This window comes from Pipistrellus kuhlii, unplaced genomic scaffold (genome assembly GCF_014108245.1).
Source record: "Pipistrellus kuhlii isolate mPipKuh1 unplaced genomic scaffold, mPipKuh1.p scaffold_m20_p_15, whole genome shotgun sequence".
NCBI lineage: Eukaryota > Metazoa > Chordata > Mammalia > Chiroptera > Vespertilionidae > Pipistrellus > Pipistrellus kuhlii.
The window spans coordinates 42,114,323-42,136,096 of record NW_023425460.1 but is presented as its reverse complement, the minus strand read 5'-3'; the positions used below and the strand labels follow the sequence as shown (position 1 = coordinate 42,136,096).

Here is a 21,774-nt window from a genome sequence, read left to right as displayed (position 1 = left end):
GACAGCTATATATCTCTAGAATTTATAGTGTTTATCAAGTAAAATTCATAGTGCTCATCAAATAAAATTCACAGTAAATTAATCTGACATATTAAAGCATACATAATCATTGTGTGAATACTAAAACAAATAGATCATATAAATATCACATAAACACACACAGTTTTAAATAGAGAGATCCTGAGTGTCACTTTCCTCTGAATCTGGGAGTTCTGAGATAGTGGGAAAGGCCTCAGGCCAGCTGGCACTCAGCTGTTCTGCCTAGCTCTTTCCCTTGTTTTCCATTTTAAATAAAACGGTGAAATGAGTTTAAGTTTGAAAACAAGCTTTTTAATGTTCATTTTATCCTGTCCCTATTCCCTCTGCACTCAGGCATTTGAAAGCAATTGTCCTTTATAAGAGACTGGTCTTTCCTTCTGTGATTAGAGACAGAATGTTAAAAATCCAAATAACTGTTAAGTCAGTAGTACCTTGACATAAATATGTTACTATCAAAGAAGAAGGAAGAATATGGGCTTCTTGTTCTGAAATGAAGACAGAATTAGAAAAGTAACTTTGGATACTTAGGATGTAGTACAAAGTGGATGGGCAGAAGAGATGCTGGAACCGGCATGTGTTCAGTATAAATATAATAGAAGCAGAAGCACTTCAGGTTTATGTAGCTGAATATTCAGGTACCAGAGGGAATTGTGGTGAAAGGCATTAGATGTCATGATATAGCAGACCTTCCTGAAAAATAAGAAGTAATAAATCCCTGAAGGGCATTCAGCTAACAATTGGGGAGAATTTCTAAATGGTAATTTGGAACTCTTAATTAGAATGAGTATATTGTTTTCAGAGGGTTATAGGATATCAGTTGGCAACTTCCAGTTGGCAATTACCAGTTGGCAACTTCAACTGGCAACTGCTAAGGGCTTTATTTATTTTATTTTTTTACAGCAAAGGTGGAAATTTATTGAAGAACAAGTACAGACTCCCACGTGGGGAAGGAGAAAGAATCTCACAGCACAGACTCCCATGTGGGGGTGGGGAAAGAGTCCCCTGCTAAGGGCTTTAAATAGGGTCAGCTGTACCCAGAATTATGAAGTCAGAAGAATTCATCTTCTAGAGTCTATACTTTATCTTTTTTTTTTTTTTAATATATTTTTATTGCTTTCAGAGAGGAAGGGAGAAGGAGAGAGAGATAGAAACATCAATGATGAGAAAGAACCATTGATGAGCCGTCTCCTGCACATCCCCTACCAAGGATCAAGCCAGCAACGTGGGCATGTGCCCTTGACTGGAATCAAACCCGTGACCCTTCTGTCCACAGGTCTATGCTCTATCCACTGAGGACTGGGCTTTATCTTTTTGTTAGACTCTGGTGGGACCTTTTTTCCCTCCACTCTTGCTTCCCTCATTTTTGAAAGAATCTGATTCTGAAAGAGAAATAGTTTATATCAGGCTTCCTTCAATTTTTTTAAAACACACTCTAACAATTAAAGAGCTATTTGAGGACATGATGCCTAGAGTCTGATATATTTTTGCCATATATAAAGAGCCATAGTCTTCTGCTTGTAGAATCCATACTTGTGCCATTAAATCCTGCTGCTGCTAACAAAAACTGGACTATGAATGGTATTCTGATAATTAGGAGACAGTTTTGGGAGTGGTGATAGTGGAATCATTTTAGAACAGAGTCTGGGAGAGCTCTGAAACTCAGGGAGATAGGATTTAAATAGAAGAGCCTTCATCATAAGATTAGCCATGTTCAGTTGCCCAAGACTGAGCCTGATTTCAGAGGTAGTCTGCCTTATAGACCCCAGTGAGTCTCTCTCTACCTCCAGAGCAAAGATTAGCATAGCTGAAAAGAGGAAAAAATGGCAGACAGAAGGTAATCAGTTTGGAGAATGTATACTATAGGGAAACCATTCCTGTCTAATATGAAGATGCTAAACAAGCATGTAGAAGAAATGGAAATAGTGAATGCATTCTCAGCTTTCGGAAAGCTTTTGATGAAGGTCCATAGCAAAGCTTCCCAAATCACCTGATAGATCTGTCTTTAGAATTTGGGAAAACAATAAACTTGACCAGGTGTAATATCCTGAATGATTCCATTTTTCATGAGAGTAGTTGTCACAAAATGAATATACTTATTTAAAAACCATGGAATTCTTCTCAGAGAGTTATTTGTGCATTTCAGGTTTCTATAATGCAGGAAATTTATAACAGTTGAATCAGGTGGGGAGGAAGCAGTAAAATTACCTTGGAAGTGAGATAGCCATATAAAGATAAATGGCTGGGAAAAATTAGTGATCTGCAGCTGAAAAGACAAAGGTGGGTGAATGATTAATGGAAACATATATATGCAAAAAGTGAAGTGGTAGGGTGATCAACAAATTAACTGAGCAAGGAGTTAAGTCTGAAGATAAATTTCACATTCCTCATGATAATCAGATGATAAATGCTAAAAGGATACTTAAAAGGTCTTTAATAATACTGCACACTACATACTTGCTGGTAGACCTCACAGGGGTACAGATATGCTATATTCTTTTTATATGTGTGCCCTGCAGCAGTAGAATTTCTGGCACGTTGTAGTTATGTGAATGTCTTGGGAGGTGGGAGAAGGATAAATTGTTTTGAAATACAAATCTGATTCTATCAATTGCCTCCTTAAATCTCAATGGTTTCAGTAGCTCCTAGAATAAGGACAGATTCCTTGATGTGACTTACAAAGTCACCTCTAGCCTGGTCCCTATCTCTCTAGCCCTACCTCTATCCTCCATTCTGCATTAGCTGGACTGGCTATCTTTCACTCCTTCACACATGCCATACTATGTCCACTGCATAACCTTTGTACATGGGCCTCCTTCCCCCAGCACATGCGTACTTATACCTACCCAAATTCTTCAGACCTCTGCTTATACTAGGCCTTAGCTTGTTTCCCTCAAACATTCTTGGGCCCTTCCCCTGCACTACATTAAGAGAAGACTTACCTCTACTGATTATATTCTGGGGCTTCACTGTCAGCTGACCTTCAGCTAGGTTTGACCACTACGAAGTTTTGGCGAGAAATGGGAGTGGACTAGGAACCAGGGTATTCTTCCTTTTCTCCTCTGCCTTGGACAAATCTGGCAGCCACGATTTCTCCTTCATGGCTCCATGCTTCTCCCAGGCCAATCCCATCATGCTTGCAGCTTTGTCCTGATGCTCCAGCCCTGGCCTCTACTGATACACATCCTCCCTCTGCCCTTCCAGCCCAAGGCTGGGCGGGACTTCTGGCTGTTGTTAATATCTGAGTTGCTTCACTATCCCATGTTTGGTTCTCAGTTCTTTTATCACTGTTTTTGAGTCCCTCTGTCTAATGCTTCATTGTTTTCTGTTTCATCAGATCTTAACTGATTCACCAACCATTATTCTTCTGGGAAACTTTTCCCTAGTGAACATAAAACTTTTTGATAATACTTTACCACAGTTGGGAATTCACATTTATAATTGTGACAGTTTGATCAGTGTTACTTCCACCAATATCTTCCTTTATAGCATATACCATGATTGTTTTGACTCACAGCAATTGGCTTTTAGTGGGTATTGAATGAATGTTTCTGGGAAGACTGAAGTTGATTGGCCATGAGCTCAATTTACCTTCAACTACACTATTTTTCTTTTAGACATTCAGGTTTCAGTGAAGTTTAGTCACATTGCTGTCTGCTTTCTCCCTGAAAGCTATTTCTGATAAATGCTTTAACCAAATAAAAATGTTTAAGTTGAGGAAGTCCACAGAATGGAATTTACTGCTCAATATTCCTTTTGTTAGAAAACATTTTTAAACCTGTTTTTTTAGAGTAAGGATTTTAGTTTATAAATGTGGTACATTACTATGACACTAATCACAATTGATGAATTACGTTAATACTTTTGATGTTTTTAATGATCTATACTAGTAAAAGGGTAATATGCAAATTAGCCCGAATAGATCAGGTGTCTTCTGGATGTCCTACCTGACAAAGCCGTGGTGGCTGCAAGGGCCCAGGGCAGGCAGCCTCAGCAGCTGGCAGTGGCAGGAGCAGCAGGGTAATGGGGGCAGCACCTTCCCCTGATCGCCCCACTCAACCCCTGTAGAGGGAGGCCAGACTGTGACTTAGTCTGGGGAGCGGGCCTGTGCCATCAATAGGACATCCCTGAGGGCTCCCGGACTGTGAGAGGGGCAGGCCGGGCTGAGGGAGCCCCACCCCCCAGTGCACGAATTCTCATGCACCAGGCCTCTAGTGCTCTAACTCTATGTGTATAGTTTAATGTAGCCTAAATAAAATAATTATGATCTAAAATTTTACTTCCATTTTAGCTTTGGAGAGTTTTAGAAGTCTTACTGAATATCTGTCTATATCTATCTACGAATTGTTGAATGTACATATAAAGCTCCCTAAAGAACTTTGATTTCAAAGAACATCTGAGACACAGAAATTTTTAAATACATTAGGCGAGATGCTTCCGAGTTGGCATTTGGCATGTTTGTCTAAGGCCAGATGCCTTGCAGATAGCATTCTGGTGCTTCTATTTAACCATTTGCCATTTACAATCTTAATCTTATCGAAGGAAGAGAAAGATTAAAGCAAATAAAGCTTTTTTGAAAATGTCAGTTTTTATGAAAATTCTGATTTAGTTCCCTTTGATAATATTTGCAAATACAGTAGGGACTCAATAAATTTTAACCACATATAATGTTCTATACTTTGACTTCTTAAACTAAATGCTTTTGAGCTTTAGTAATAAGTCCTATTCAGTATTTCTGCTCTTAAAGTTTATCTTGGTTAAAAATGTGGAATGCCGTTTTCTGTCTCATATTTTCTAAGTGTATTTAGTATGATTTTGAAATACTGTGTAAAGAGTAGGAGCTTAGGTTAAAATATAGAAACATCAATTCTCTATATTAAACCAGTAAGGCACTGTGAGTATGAGAAGGAAGAGACTTATTGTGAGGTATAAGGCAATGTGATCTGGTTCTTTCCTTCAAGGGAGAGAAGCAGTGAGGAAAAAAATATCAAGAGTACAGTGAACTCTTCAGTGTTACTGTTAGCATATTGTTGCTCTAAGAGAGTTTCAGAATACAGTACTATGAGGTTCCAGTGAGGGTGGGGGAAAAGAAGGGAGTAGCATTCTTTTGGGAAAATCAGGAAAGAATATGTTAAGGAGCCAAGCCTTCATAGCACATGTATGATTTAGAGATGGTAGGAAGGTGCAGGGCATGGTGTAAACCAAAAAAAGGGGGGGAAGTATTTAAATATGTTTAGGATACAGTGAGTTGTCCATGTTGATTAAAGAATACTGTAGTGTAGAAGACTATGCAAAACAAGAATGAACCATGTTATAGAAGTACCTAAGTGCCAGGCTAAGAAGTTTGGCTGTTACTTCAAGATAGTAGAAATAATGGAGGTTTTTTAAATTGATTGAGGCTCTCTCAAGCTGAGTTTCTCTTTCTCTGTCTCTCCCCATCCTTTCCACTCTCTCTCATCAATGGGAAAATATCCTCAGGTGAGGATTAACCACAGAAAGAAACAGAAGCTTTTACAATGAAGTAGTAACATTCTAAATATTCTTTTAAAAGAGCTTTGGAGAACTAGCTAAGGAAGTCATATTTATAAAACTTAAACATTGTTTTGGATTCTGTTTCTAGGACCCTCCAGTATTCTGTGATGCAAGTAAGACTGTTTTACTTAGTGCCTTCTTGGTCATGAACAAAAACATCCTATTCAAGGCACAGCAGCACCTTCCCACAGAAACCCACTTAGCCAAAGAGCTCATTTTCTGAGTCATACACTCAGATGCAGGATGCAGAACTAGGAAATAAGCAATTTAGGAAAATGTTAGAGAGGCGTTATTAGAGATCCTGCAGCAGTGTACAACTCCTGCTCACATGTCTTCAGGCCAGTGGAAGTTAGGAGCAACAAGATAGCAATTTCTCTGTGCCAGTCATGATTTTAAGACTTTATATGCACTAACCATTTAATTCTCATGGCAACCCCATGAAAACAGGCACAACAACTCCCATTGCCATCTCCGTTTTACTTGTATATAGAAGGACACTGAGACACAAAGAAAGTAACTTACTCCAGTCACCCAGCTAGCAGGCAGGGTGACTCCAGAACTGGTGTTTTTAATTACTATGTCATACTCCAGGAATAGTAGGTTCAAATCCAGGTTCTTCTACTATTTTTGTGTCTATGAATAAATTATTTCATAATCTGAAGTGGAGATAATAACAACAGTATAAAGGTTAAATTCTATAAAACGCTTAGCACAGTATCTGGCACATAGTACTTATTATTGAACTAGACCTACATGCCACACTCCTGTGTTTTTAGTGGTATTAACGTTTAGTATATTCTATAAATCCCCTGCTCCCACTTTCTTTTAAATCCTTCCTGTAATAAGGTGAAGGGGACAGAGGAATAGTATAGTTTCCTCAATCATGGGATAGTGTGAGGTTTTTGTTATTGTCTGTTTTTATAAAGACAAGAGGGCCAAATAGTGATTTTTAAGAACATCAGCAAGTTTATTAAGGGCTTTTATAAGAAGGATAGAGATTAACTAGCTGCTGTCTATTTCAGCTGAGTATGAAGTGTGAACAGACATTCTTCAGAAAGGTTTAAGATAAACTGGGAACTTCTTAGGAATAAAGAGTGTTAATGTCATAACATAGAAAAAAATGTAGTTATTTCTAAATAACAGATTTGGAACATTTAGGAAGTAGTTCATGCTACTAAACTGTTTGAGATCTGTAGCACTCACCTTTGCATTTTATTATAGTAAACTAGGAGCCCAGTGCATGAATTCATGCACTTTGAAAGGAACTGTGGGCTGTGAGGCTGTGGTAGGCACAGGGGCAGGACTTGGTCCCTCCTGCCACTGCCCCGGTCCCCTGTCTGCCAGTGATCCTGCTCCCGCACACTGATGGAGCAATTGGGGCCGGCACCAGGAGCAGGTGCTAGTGGAGTCTGCTGCCCTGATCACCCCTCAGGAGCAGGGGGAGGTGGAGAAGCCCCCAGGGACAATTGGGGCTGGCAGCTACCACTCATACCCACTGACAATGATGAACAATCAGGGCCAGCACTAGCAGTGGGTGCGAGTGGTGTCTTCAGCGCTGGCAGGAGTGAGTGCTGGGCAGGACCGTGGCACACAGGAGCAAAGAATTTTCAGTAACCACTTAGTCAGGCTCATCCTGATGACAGCAACTGCCACCTCACCTTGGTCTGGCTGCCCCAGTCACCTGCTCCACCATCCCACCACGGCCAATGCCCACCATGTTTCACACTCTTCTGCTGATGCCTGTCATTTTTGCATGCGCCCCCTAGTGGTCAGCACACATCATAGTGACTGGTTGTTTTGTTGTTCTGCTGTTCTTTTTATTTGCACATTAGCCTTTTAATATAGGCTAGGATGTGAAGTAATTGAAGGAACTTTAAAATGAACAGGCTAAAGAAAAACTAGGAGGAAATTTTTGTTATCTTAAAAAAGACAAGTGGAAAGAGCTACAAAAACACTTAATTCATATGTCCTATTAAATCAGTCTTTTTCCATGAAGTGTTGAGTATTTCCCCACATAAGTATTGAACGTGAATATAGTTTACAATAGGTTTGGGGACAGCTGTGTTTTCCATTTGTAAGCATGTTGATTTACATTGATATTGGATTGTACTAAACAAATAGGTGGTTATATTTGAAAGCTGTTTTATACAAACAGTATGCTCTATTGGAGGAGATAAGGTTTTATTAATCATTGCAAATAAGACTACTTCTGGGTAGTTTATTATATTTCTTTAAAGATTATCAAGTGACCTTATTGTATGGACAGATGGCTTGTTTTCTAAATGAATGATGTGCGAATTCTCTTTCATAAATTGAGCATCACTAAGAAAATATTGTTAGAATTCTAAGTAGGAAACCATTGAGCATAAGAAAGTAGGTATCATGAAATAGAGATTTAATTTTTGTGATGCTATTTCATTTGTTAAATTTGAGGAAACTTGCATATTCTTCAGAATTGACAATTTCTATAAGATAAAAATGATATATGTTCAGAAATCATCATGAGCTAAATATTTTTTGCCCAATTAAAGAGAACATCAGAAAGTTATAAAGAAGATTGCAAAAGTCAATCATAATCTCACTACTCAGAGAAACCACTATTAACTTTTTAAATAACTTTGTAAATCTAAGCATACACACTGTTTACAGGGTATGCTTATGGTTCTGTCTCCATATACATGTGTCATTGTTTTTATGTCTGCATCATATCTCATTGTGTATCATAATTTATTTAACCAATCACTCATTGATGAACATTTAGACTTTTTGCAACTTTTATGTGTTGTAAAGAAATTTATAATGTCAATGTGTGTATATTCATGCATATTTATTTTTTGTCGTGGTGTGGCACACTTTGAGTTAATTTATTGGGGTGACATTAGTAAGATTATATTAAATATATTAGATTTTGTGGACCAATCACTGTCACAATTACTCAACTCAGCTGTTTTAACTTCTGAAATAGCCAGAGACAACAGACAAGCAAATGAATGTGGGTGTTTTCCAACAAAACTTCTTTAAAAAGAGCCCACAGCCCTGGCTCGGTGGCTTGGTTAGTTGGCATGTTGTCCTGTACACCAAAATATTGCGGTTCAATTCCCTGTTAGGGCACACACCTAGGTTGTGGTTTTGATCCTCAGATGGGGCAACTGATCCATATCCCTCTCCCCCTCCCCCTCCCCCTCCCCCTCTCCCTCTCTCTCATTGTCCAATGAATTTTTAAAATGAATGCAGCCCATTCTATGGGCTCCTCTATGCATCCTTCAATGTTAAATTTGTTTTTTAGGAATGTCTTCTCTGCTCTATACATGTTAGGTGACTCCTGTTAAACCACACAAGTATTATCATAATTATTTGTTCATGCCTAGCTTTCCTGCTAAGCCAGGGAAGCTCATCTGTGATGTTCACAGCTCTATTTCCCACACCAGCACACAGTGCCTAAGCGTTTGAATGAGTAGATCAAGTAGTGCATTTCTATCCATGACTTTTTTTTTTTAATAGCTTTGCTCTGGGTTACGTTAAAGTGTGTTTCTTAGATCAACATTAGTTTTTTCTGAAAATGTTGCTACCAGTTTGTGGATAGATGTTATAGAATACACCGATGTGTCTGACGGTCATGGGCATCTTTCTTTATTGTAATATATTGAGAATTTTGATAGGAAAGAGATTTACTTTATAGGCCAGGAAGACTGGGAATGGTTATCTGCATTTAAAAGCCTACTGATAAAAGTTCAATTTTATACTGGCATCAGGTACATATGTATTCAGATTACTGTGTTATTTCTCCATCCCCTACCAAAATAGTCCTCATGATGTCTTTTTCAGAAATTAATTTAATGAAAGAATGCTCAACAGTATACCTGGACACAGTAATTTCAGGTCTTTCACTTAACGGTTCTTTTTGTGTTGTTGTTGTTTCTCAATGTAACAAGCTTGTATAAGAGAGAACAGTTTGTAAAAGAGTTATATTGATGTTATTAAAATACATCCTCTTTTGTCTATTGTATAAAATTATGTCAATGTTAGGAAGGGATTGAAAAATCAATGTTTTTCCCCCCAGGTGAAAATAAGGTATCCTACCTGGGTCCAAGAAAGACTAAAAGGGTTATCAGAGTATCTGAGAGCTCTTAAAGGCTATCTTGGTGTTTTCACTAAATTGCTCTTCACACGAGAGATGTGCCTATAGCTAGAAGTTTTAACCTGTGACTGGCGTTATTGGTGAAGTTAAATGCAGGCTGTCTGCAATCTTGTATGTATTGACTTGTGGTTCGGCTCTTGTAATTGCTGCTTAGTATGTCAGAAATTCTTCACAATTGATAAGCTTTTTAACCTATGTTGTATCAAAAATATTAGACATGGTAATTTTACTCCAATAGAAAGCTACCTTTTGGTTTCAACAAAATTAACACAGGATAAGCCACAGAGAAAATACTTTACATCCTTTATAGTGTATTTTACCTTTATAATGTTTTGGTAGCTTTCTAGTTTGACAAATACAGCACTTTGAGTTTAATGAGATTTTGTATGTATCACTTGCCTCCTATACATGCCCCAACTGAGGATCAAAACCACATCCTAGGCGTGTGCCCTGACAGGGAACTGAACCGCAATCTTTTGGTGTACAGGACACATGCCAACTAACCAAGCCACCCAACCAGGGCTGTGGGCTCTTTTTAAAGAAGTTTTATTGGAAAACACCCACACTCATTTGCTTGTTTGTTGTCTCTGGCTACTTCAGAAGTTAAAACAGCTGAGTTGAGTAATTTTGTATGAAGCAGTGTATCAAAGTGCCTGGTAAGATAGAACCTGTTTGAAACAGATACCAACTAAAACTAGCTTAAGCAAAAAAGGGATATTTATTCTGAAGATACCATGGTAGTTTCTTGGGCACCATGGATGTTATCAGGACCACTGTATGAGGTTCTGTGGATTAGGCTCTGCATAGCTTTATTGTTGAAAGAAAACAAAACCTTCAAGAAAAACAAAAGGCTATATAAGACAAAAAATGAGCTACAAGCAATATTTAGTCATTTTTAGCCTTTAGAATCAGTCTACCTTGATGGCTTAATTAGAATTAGAACATAAATAAAATGGCTATCAACTTTTGATGGTAGAGTTTAGAAAGTATTATAGAATGTGCAGAGAGGTGACAGGGGAAGAGCAGAAGTCCTAATATCAAGAGGGATATTGTCTAGCCGAAACTGGTTTGGCTCAGTGGATAGAGCGTCGGCCTGCAGACTGAAAGGTCCCGGGTTCGATTCCGGTCAAGGGCATGTACCTCGATTGCAGGCATGTACCTCGATTGCGGGCACATCCCCAGTAGGGGGTGTGCAAGAGGCAGCTGATCGATGTTTCTCTGTCATCGATGTTTCTAACTCTCTATTCCTCTCTCTTCCTCTCTGTAATAAAAAAATCAATAAAATATATTTTTTTAAAAAGAGGGATATTGTCTATAGTTAATGAAATAAGACATAGGGATATATAGTATTAAAGTTATAGAGATGTAGAAGAACTAAAAACAGCAATGTAACTCTACTATAATTTGGGATAAGGAGAATGGGCTAACATCCTAATCTGTTATAAGAAGAAGTCAACAGATACTCTTAAACTTTTATATATTCAGAACTGATTCATTATACAGAGGGAAAAACGTTAATCTCTACAACAATTAAAAACAGAAACAAAGTTTAAAGGTGGTTGCTCTAGCATTGGAGTGGAGGGTTTAAGTATATTGGAAAACTAAGGGCTATCTGAATGACTTAGCAGTGACCTGTATACTTCTGTATCTTAAGACAAAATATGGCATATTCAAGATTTTGTTGCTTTGTTTTTAATAGCTTTAGTAAGATATAATTTAAATACAGTAAGTTCACTAACTGTGCAGTTGGTGAATTTTGATAATTGTGTATAGTTATATAACCTTCACCCCAATCAAGGTATAGAATTATTTCTTTCACCTTGAAAGCTTTGTGCTATTTGCCTTCAATATTCAGTCCCCCCAACCTCTTGTCCTTGGTAAATACTCATCTGCTTCCTATCACTTTAATTTTGCTTTTCTAGAATTTACTACAAATTGAATCCTAGAGTATTTCGTCTTTTATATTTGACTCATTTCATTCAGTACACCTTTGAGATGTATGTGTGTTGTGTGTATTGTCACAACAAAGAGTTTCCTTCTCCTTTGTCTGTAATAGTCACTGTGATACAACAGTCAGCATCAATCTTAATGCTCTCAGTGTGTGCATGTTTCCTCTCTCTACTGTGAATCCATTAAATGTCTTCATTTTTTTCTTTTTCAAAGGTTGAATTAATTAAGGGGAATTTACAAAGCGTTGGACTTACACTTCGTCTTGTCCAGTCAACTGACGGGTATGCTGGGCACGTCATCATTGAGACTGTGGCCCCAAACTCACCTGCTGCACTTGCTGATCTTCAGCGCGGAGATCGATTGATTGCCATTGGAGGTAATTATGTTAATATGCAGTATGGTTTACATTTACAGAGAAAGCAGAGAGCAGATGTGGGAGTTCTCCTCTCTCCTTTATTTTCATAAGCACATTACTTTTATAATGGGAAGAAAGTAGTAACTTTATTATAAAAATCTGAAGGAAGCCTTAACATTTAATTTAAAACACATATGCCATATGACACTTAGGATAGCAAAGCCATAAAATAAACCTCAGCTGTTACTTGTTTGACATAAACATGTTACTCTTTCTCATCTGAAAACCACAAGTCAGTATACATTTTTTTAATATTCAGACACCCTGTGTTGGTTTTACCTACAGAATAATTTTTTTTTTATTTTTTTTATTTTATTTTTTTTTTTAGAGAGAGAGAGAGTAGAAGGGGCGGGGATCAATGTGAGAGAGATACATGGATGGATTGTTTCTCACACATGCCCCAACTGAACTGGGGATCAAACCTACAATCTAGGTACATGCCCTTGTCTGAGAATTTAGCCTGCAACCCTTCAGTGTGCAGGCTGATGCTCTAACCCTTGAGTATACTGACTAAGGCATAAAATTTTTTTCTTACTTTTTTGAAAGGTTTTTGTTGTTAATTACACAAGTAGTAAATATTATCAAAAATAAGTCTAAGCACTATAAATGTATGCTGAGTGGAAAAATATACCATTTGTAAAAATATATTTATTGCAATAATGAGGTGTGATATAAATACATTAATTTTTATAGCTATAATTCATTTATGTGGTTCTATAATAATTTTTTAAGTATTTAGTAACAAGATTGGTGACAGTTGAAATAAGATTAACAAAATGTTAGCTATATTTGAAACTCAATAATGGAGTTCATTTTACTATTTCCTCTACTTTTGCATATGTTAGAAATATTATAAAAGAAAAGGAATCCCACCTTGGCCAGTTTGGCTTGGTAGTTAGTGCTGGCCCTCGGACTAAAAGGTTCAAGTTCGATTCTTGGTCAAGGGCATGTACCTGGGTTGCAGACCTCATCCTGGCCTGGGTCGGTGTGTGTTGGGACTCCCTCTCCCTCTCCCTCTCCCTCTCCCTCTCCCTCTCCTTCTCCCTCTCCCCCTCCTTCCCTAAAAATCTCTCTAAAAGTCAGTGGAAAAAAAATATCCTCAGGTGAGGATTAACCAAGTGAACTGGAACTTTGACAGAACTGACAGCTGAGTAGGGAGTCTACTCTCTGGATTTGTGTCAGGTGAACAGAGGGTGGCACGTTTATTCTAACATAGTAGTGAAGACAGGAGCATGCGAAGGTCAAAGAAGATTTTTAACTACAGTGACTTTGTAATGTCAAAGGAACATCAAGGTGTTGATACCCAGAGGTAGTTGGGAATGTAGGACAAGAGGGAAGACCAAGGAAAAGGTGATAGCTAAAATTCCTGAAATGGATATATTCAGGAGGAGAGCAAAAAGCAGAGAAAACTAAACAAGGGGCAGATTAGGTGGCAAAAAAGTGGAGAAGAGGTCATCTGAGCCCAGTTAGTGTCATGAAAATGGGTTTAAAGCACAAGGAAGGGAAAGTATGAGCAAGGATAATTGGTGGAACAAAGCGCTGAAGGAGATGGTTAGGGGGAGAGTGGGATCCAGAGAACAATGAAAGGGATACTCCTCTGAGATAGCTTAATGCTAACAATGACTGGCAGCAAGAAAAGGTGACTTATCTTTTCGGTAAATTCGGTGATGTCATCCACAGGAGAAGAAAGCAGGAAGGGTGAACTTGAAGGGAGTGGGAGAGGTTTGAAGCTGGTGTTTTAGAGACTCAGTTGTTTGGAGACCATTCAACAGAGTGCTAAGGCAGCCTTGAACACTATGCTGAAAACAGAGAGCATCATTTGAGGCTAGATCAGGTAGTCATCACAGGAGCAGAAAAGGGAAGTGGCAGGGCTAGCCGAGCTGGGAGTCAGAAAGGCAGGGAGATGTAGAAGAGGAAAGGTCCAGGGTAAGAGGATAGAAAACCTTGATGTGAACATCACTGAAATCTTGAGACTGAGGTCAAGGAGAAAAGCAAGTGCCATCAGGAGAACCAGCTGGGCCAGGAGAGCAAAGGAGGAGTGATTAGATCTGGAAATTACCTCGAAACAGATTCAGTGAGCAGACAGAATTGGCACAGGTGGAAAATAAAGATTGTGGCCAGAAATTAATTTCCAAGTGAAATATTTGTTGTGGTCAAGTTCCCAGTGATGACTAGGTCTAAAGCAAGGTCTTACCTGCGCAGCTGAAGTAGGAGAGGACATAGGCTGAGGAACTCTCAGTCAGGTTATTAGATGGGGCTGATGTTACTTTGATTTATTTAGGATGGCCCTAAGACCTTTGGAAAGCAAAGACCTGTCTCACCTTTCTCTAAGTCCTACAGAAAGGGAGAGCTTGGGTAAGTACTGTTTGGGGGAGGGTAGTGAAAGGGCAGGAAACAAATAGAGCCTGTAATGATACACCTAGAAGATCACTAGCTAGAAGAAAATACTAGAAGCTGCTGGTTCTGATTGCCTTGGGGAAGGAAGAGTTTTGCTAGGAGATAGAGGTGAAAGGGAGATTTTCTTCAGTATACATCTTTTGTATTCTTTGAATTTTGGATTACATTAATGTAGCACCTATTAGAAAATAGTAAAATGAAAACATAAGATAGATATTATCAATATAGGTACAGATAGTAGCCAACTTATTTAACTGTAAAGCAACTTATGCCTTCCTTATTCTTTCTGGTCCTGAAAAGGATTAGTTTAATGGGTAAAGCTCATAAAAAGAATCTGTAAAAGAGTACATTATTCATAATATAGTATTTTGCAGTTTATTTCAAACATCAGTCTCTTATTTTGACCCAATTGCTTGTAATCCCTGGTATATTTTGGGATTTCCTGCAATAAAATCAGTTTCCCATCATGCTAAGTCTGGTTTAACCATTAATAAATCCTTTTTATTAGGTGTCACTTTGCTCACTTTAAACTGAAAAAATAGTATTATTTAAATGTAAGAAGGAATGGGAAGCAATTAGGAGTTACCAGCTTGGCACCCTTCTAAGGATTTTCATCTCATCATTTGGTTTGAATATGTAAACATTTCTAGGATATCCAGGGTTTGAGAATCAGCACCCAGATGTATCCAAAAGCCAATCATATACTTTGGAGGTTTCCCTATTTTTCATTAAATACCATGAGTTAATGGCGATTACGTGTAGCCATTAAGGTAATTCTCATTGCAGTAATTTATTTTTACCTTTCAAAATTTTAAAACAGGTGTGAAAATCACATCCACGCTGCAGGTGCTGAAGCTCATCAAGCAGGCCGGCGACCGTGTGCTGGTGTACTACGAGAGGCCGGTGGGCCAGGCGCCTCCCAGCGCAGCACTGCAGGACCAGCTCAGCCAGCTGGAAGAACACTTTCTGTCAGGCTCGTGCCAGCCAAACTATGACGAGGACCCTGGGTTGGCAGGCGACACTGAGAGTAGAGACCTGGATTTGGAGTTTGAAGACTTGGCGAGTGATGTCAGAGCACAAAATGAGTTCAAAGATGAGGCACAATCTGCAAGTCATAGTCCCAAGCGTACTCCCACGACGCCTTCTGTTAGACCCCTTGGAACAGTATCACCCGTTTTAAATCGTAAATTAGTTACAGGAAGTCACCCACCACCACCCAAACTTCCATCCAAAGAAGGAAACAAACCCTTAGCCCCCAAACCTTCTGAGACAACAGACCCAGCACAAGTGTCAAAACCCACCCAGGGATTCAAACCACCCGTGCCACCACGACCGCAAGTGAAAGCTCCTTTGCCTTCTGCGGATGCCCCAGGTCAGGCGGAACCAGATGTTCTCGCTGAAAAGCCAGACAAGGTGCTGCCTCCTCCTCCTGCAGATAAACCTGCTGAAAAGCAAGCGAAACATGTGGATCACATGGAAGATGTCGCTGCATCTAAGCAGTCTTCAGCAAAGCAAGAAGTGGGGAAAGACTTGGCCTCAGAAAGTTCCTGCCCTTCCAAGGACAGTTCGGATGACCCTCAAACGTGGGAGTCTTCAGAAATTCACTATCGGAATAAGCTAGGAAAATGGGCAAGAGCCAGAGCCACCTGCTTCTTCGACATAGAAGCCTGCCACAGGTACTTAAACATCGCCCTGTGGTGCAGGGATCCTTTCAAGTTGGGGGGGCTCATCTGTTTGGGGCACGTGAGCCTGAAACTTGAAGAGGTGGCTTTAGGATGCCTCACGACATCCAACCTGGAGTACCTTTCCAAGTTCAGACTGGAAGCCCCAGCGCCCAAGGCCATGGTCACGAGAACCGCTCTCCGCAATCTGAGTATGCAAAAGGGATTCAACGACAAATTTTGCTTTGGTGACATTACTATCCACTTCAAGTATTTGAAGGAAGGAGAAGCGGACCACCATCTAGTTACTAACTTGGAGAAAGAAAAAGAACTTCATTTGGTCGAAGAGGTTTCTGCGCTGCCGAAAGAGGAGCCCTTAGTGGGACAGCTGGGCTTAACAGAAAACAAACACAGTTTCCAGGACACTCAGTTCCAGAACCCAACGTGGTGTGATTACTGCAAGAAAAAAGTCTGGACTAAAGCCGCTTCCCAGTGCATGATCTGTGCTTACGTTTGCCATAAAAAATGCCAGGAAAAGTGTCTCGCTGAGATTCCTCTCTGTGGAGCGACCGAGAGGCGGCTGGACCGGACCCTGAGAAACCTCAGGCTGGAAGGACAGGAGGCCCTCCTGGGCCTGTCTGCTCGTACTGATGCTGAAGTCGGCAAGTCCGTCACTAGAACCACAGGCCTGACCAGGCACATCATCAACACTAGCTCTCGTTTGTTAAACCTGCGCCAAGTCTCTAAAACTCGCCTTTCTGAAGCAGCAGCTGATCTAGTAGAACCTTCACCAAAACAAACACCCAACACGTCAGACAATGAAGGCAGCGACACAGAGATGTGTGGTCCAAACAGTCCTTCTAAACGGGGAAACAGCACAGGAATAAAGTTAGTGAGGAAGGAGGGCGGTCTGGATGACAGCGTCTTCATCGCAGTTAAAGAAATTGGCCGTGACCTGTACAGGGGCTTGCCGACAGAGGAGAGGATCCAGAAACTCGAGTTCATGCTGGATAAACTGCAGAATGAAATTGATCAGGAGTTGGAGCATAACAATTCCCTTCTTAGAGAAGAAAAGGAGACCACCGATACAAGGAAAAAATCTCTTCTTTCTGCCGCTTTGGGTAAATCTGGTGAAAGACTACAAGCTTTGACACTTCTTATGATCCACTACAGAGCAGGCATTGAAGATATCGAATCTTTAGAAAGTCTGACCTTAGACCAGCACCCAAAAAAAATAGGCAAGTACACAGATGACACAGAGGAAGACTTTGATAATGAAATAACACAACTAATAGACGCTCAGCCATTCAGCAGCATTTCAGATGACTTATTTGGCCCATCCGAGTCTGTATAACAGACCCATTTATTTAATCTTTCAAGCAATTGGGGGTGGGGGGGGTGTTTAAAGTACCACAGATATAACCATGTCTAAACCCCCTTATAATGCACTCTGGCCTGCTTCTCCACAGTTCCTTGCTTGTGTTAAGAGTGGAAAGGTTGTTCCGGCAAAAACATGACCAGCTCACTAAATTGGTTGTTTCGGATTGCATTTATAGCTATGCTTTTTGGGTTTATACTTGGAATTTATTTTTACTAATTTATTTTTAACTTTTCTAATTATGGAATTATGTAAGCTGACTTCATGTTTATGTATGTTGATGTCTCATGCTATTTTTTTTTTCTTTTTTGAATTAGTGTTAAATTGGATACTGTCCAGGTTCTTGTAATGTTTTTATTTCTATCACGGTTATAACAGATTGTTGCATGCCCAAATTGACTGCAACAACCACTGAGGGAACAGTTTTTGAATCTTACTTTGTGTTATGAAGTTTGTCATGCTACTTGAGATTTTTATTACTTTGGGGTCCTGGGGGTGCTTTTTGTTTTGTTTTTGCCAAATGTAACATGAAAGCAGACACTATGGCTTTAGTCAGTTAATGCTGATTTAGTTAAAAAAAAAAAAACTTTATATTAATATTGCTTGCTTCCTATGCCTCTGTGAAATTTTTTTCTAAAGCTTTTGTGCAGTTGAAGTAAAGTGAGAATACAGTGATTGATTTGAAGAGCTTGCACTGAAAATGAAAACAAAATGTATCAGAGTAAATATAGAATGCAGTTGGTAAAGAATTTTGTAGAGAGGGAACAGGATTATTAAAAAACAGCAACCAGTAGGATTTTGAAATATAATTTTTTCAAAATGTTGCTTTCCTATTAAATGGAAGTTCTAATCATTTATGATTAATTTTCATTTCCAGTTCTCCCATAGGAAATAAAGCATGTGCAAGGATGTTTAAAGTTTCAGAGGACTGTTCTTAAAATGACCGTGTTGATAACTGGTTTGGCTGTTTTTGTTTTAGAAACTTTTATGTAGGAGAATGTTGTGAAGGAGAATCATGCAAAATAGATTTACTGTTTTGTCTGACATCCTGCAGGCTTAAAGAATGGTGGCCATTCTGAATGCTTCTGTAATTCAGACTATCTTCATTCATTTAAAAAAAATTAAATAGAAGTAGACAGTATAGATACATAGGAATTGGGACTAGTTGTCTGAAAAGGAAGATCTACTCTCATACTTGGTCATCGTGTAGATCCCCGTAACACATGACTGAGGAAAACTGTGAGAATGACCTCTGTTGGTATTCCATAAAAGTTTTGGCCTTTTATTTGCCTATAAAAAGATACATCTCTGCATAATTTTCCCTTTGGTAGCTAACTACTACGATAATTGATATGTAGTAAAACTGACATGAATTTAAAACCAGATGGGATGGTTTGTATGGCTGGCAGAAAAAGCATTTTAATATGGATTCTGGCCCACATCTGTAGTCCAGGACTCCGTATAAGAGTTTAAGATCAAGCAAGCCACCAAAGGGCCGTGTCTCAGTTTCCCCAGCTCCAACATAGGAACAAACAAGGTTTAGGCTACCTCACAGGACTGTTGTGAGGGAAACAATAGTGTAACCAAGTGCTCTGCACAGTACAAAGCCATTCAAATAACAGGATGTATATGGGCCATAAAAACATTACCGAAGGAAGGGAAGTTACGTCTTTACAAATCAATAGCCAATTCTCACTTCTGCTGTAAAGTGAAATATTAGGGAAAAATGCTTTCTTGGCCAAGTTAATAACAAAAATATAGCTGTGTATGCCCCCCTTTGTTTATTTAAGCATGCTTGCATCTTAAAAGAACACGGCTATAAAAGTCCTTATACACAAATTTCTCTGGAAGCTAAAATGTTAATCTGTAACATATGCTTGAAACAATCTGCCCAATATAATAACCAACTTCCATCTTATGAAAAATAACTTAACATCCACAACCTGGGAGGTGGAGTGTCTAAGTGGCTGGTGCTTAGGGATCGTACCACGGAAGTTTTGGTGACATCCAAGCATGCTGCTGAAATGGGTGCATTCGAAAGGGCTGTAGAAGTAATGCAAAACTTCGATTTCATAAAAATCTGCTTGTGCTTCAAAATATTTAACTCTGTAGAACCAGTTATGGAAAGCTCAGTAATGCTGCTCATGATATTTATAAAATAATACCTTTAAAATAGTGCAATATTTTATTATATATATAGTGGGAGGAGCAGTTGCACTCGAGTGCAATGGGAACACCCCAAATTGCCCAGGGGAGAGTGAGATATAAAGTCTCAATGAAAAGTTGTATTATATTAAATTTCTGATGTTATGTCGCTGCCATGCTATGTTATCAATAGCTAAAAAAAAAAAAATAAAGAGAGCAAAACCACCACGGAAAAAAGAATATCTTCATTTGATGGCATCTGAAAAGGGGACTGCTGCCTCTCTCTGGAATGACAGCCTGGTGAAATCTGGCCACGCAAACAAGCTCAGTAGTCCATTTGTGCTAAACCAAATGGCTATTTTGAAAATTGCCTAAGAGCATTAACTTCTGGTTTTACTTTTGTTTTATTTATGGATTTGCCTCTGCTCCCTACTAATAAGACTAGTGAAAGTGTATTTTCCACATTGGTATTTAATGATTGGTTTAGACATTGAGACCCTCATGTTGAGCAACATTTCAGCCCTGTTTTGGAATCAGAATTAACATGCTACATTTTTTAATGTCAAAACCTACATTCTTTAATATCGGAACTAGTTGAATACTATGTGGCCACTTGTGACTTTCGAGAAAAGAAAACAGCTTAATATTTGAGGGTACTGTCATGTTCAAAATTTAAGTAACTCTGGATTTTTTTGAAAGACAGTTTGAAAATACTTGGCTCTTATTAATAGTAAGATAATTCTTGAGTTCCCTAAAAGTAAATAAATTTAAAAGCACTCTAAATATGTATTGTCTTTATTTCTAAATTGAGATAGCTTTCTTTTAAAAAATGGGGTGGTCCCTTAATCCTTTTTAAGCCATGGACCCCCTTACACAGCTGATTAAAACGACTCTCGCCCCTAAAAGATATACACATGCACATCGTAAGTTTTATAGGACCTGGGGCCACAGGCCCACTGTGTCACATGGCCACATAGTTTAGTTATTCATATCAAATGTATTGGCAATCAGGAAAATAATACAACTTTCCAGACGCAAGGATAACTTACTGCATGTTTCCACACTGACGACATGTGACTAGTTAACATATTTCAATTTAAAACACTTTTCAAAGCCAAAATGTGTGGTTCACTAACCTGGAGAGGAAGTTACCTGATGCCTGCAAGCAGAGAACAGTTTTTAATTAAATAACAGTCAAGACAATACCTTATGTATTTGATTCCAAGGATAATGTCTGGTTTATAAAGGAACACAAATAGGCACAGTAGTGTTCAGAAGATTTATTACGTAAACTAGCTAACACATGACGTAGGCAGGTACGCTTGGCAGTCAAAAGGAAGAATTGACTCTTCATCGCTACCTCATTACAGTTTTTGTATCTGTTTGCCAGGTACACACTCACCAAACCACCTCTGCTCAAAGAAACTCAGAGCTGTATGTTTGTTCTGACATACATAAGTTGTTTTTTTTTAGTCTTTTTTGTCTTGGCTAACCCCAGAATATTAAGTCACAAAAAAGACCCTGCAACTCCCCATTTTTCCTGTTAGATAAAACTGGTATCTTTTGGTCCTAAAACAATTCTAAAAAATTCCACATAGCTTTTAAGTTATCCCTAAGGATCAGTAAGCAGGCATGCCTTTCCCAGTCATTTTTGAGGAGACCAATCTTAAAGGCAAAAATAAAGTAGGAATAACTTCTGTGGTTATTACCACGTTCTTTTTGAAGGTTCTCCTCAATGGGCGTGGAGGACCCGCCTCAGGGCCATGGGCATGCGCCTCGGGAGCACCTTCCAGAAGCCACTGGCATCACCTGCCCAGTGTGAATCAGTGAGCGGGAAGCTTGTGTGCTTCCAGTTCACAGCACCTGACAGCCAGGCTGCAGATCCCTCTCAGGCCCACAGGACAGCTCCATAAAGCAGATGGAATAGCAGCATCCGCTAACTTTCCTAGAGAATTAAAAGGCTGAAGAGTCCTCTCTCTTACAGTACTTAGTTCCTCGTCGCTCAAGTTAAACAATTTTTAACAGAAAAATCAACATTAGGTGATTTTCATTTACAATGACAGAACTACAGAACTAACAAGTAGTATTTGAGGCATTCCACACTATCACCACTGCAATCATA

At 39.1% G+C, this 21,774-nt stretch overlaps 1 protein-coding gene across 2 annotated transcripts in view; it reads left to right on the top strand.

Annotated features, from left to right (window-relative positions):
• PDZD8 (PDZ domain containing 8) overlaps positions 1-18,619 on the top strand; it is a 47,100-nt gene extending 28,481 nt beyond the window's left edge. For both annotated transcript variants that reach the window (XM_045582139.1, XM_036439189.2), the window contains 2 exons: positions 11,870-12,032; positions 15,289-18,619. In XM_045582139.1, the coding sequence (XP_045438095.1) occupies positions 11,870-12,032; positions 15,289-17,483 (2,358 nt within the window). In that variant the 3' untranslated portion in view covers positions 17,484-18,619. The remainder of the gene's footprint in view (positions 1-11,869; positions 12,033-15,288) is intronic.
• Positions 18,620-21,774: the final 3,155 nt, after the last annotated feature.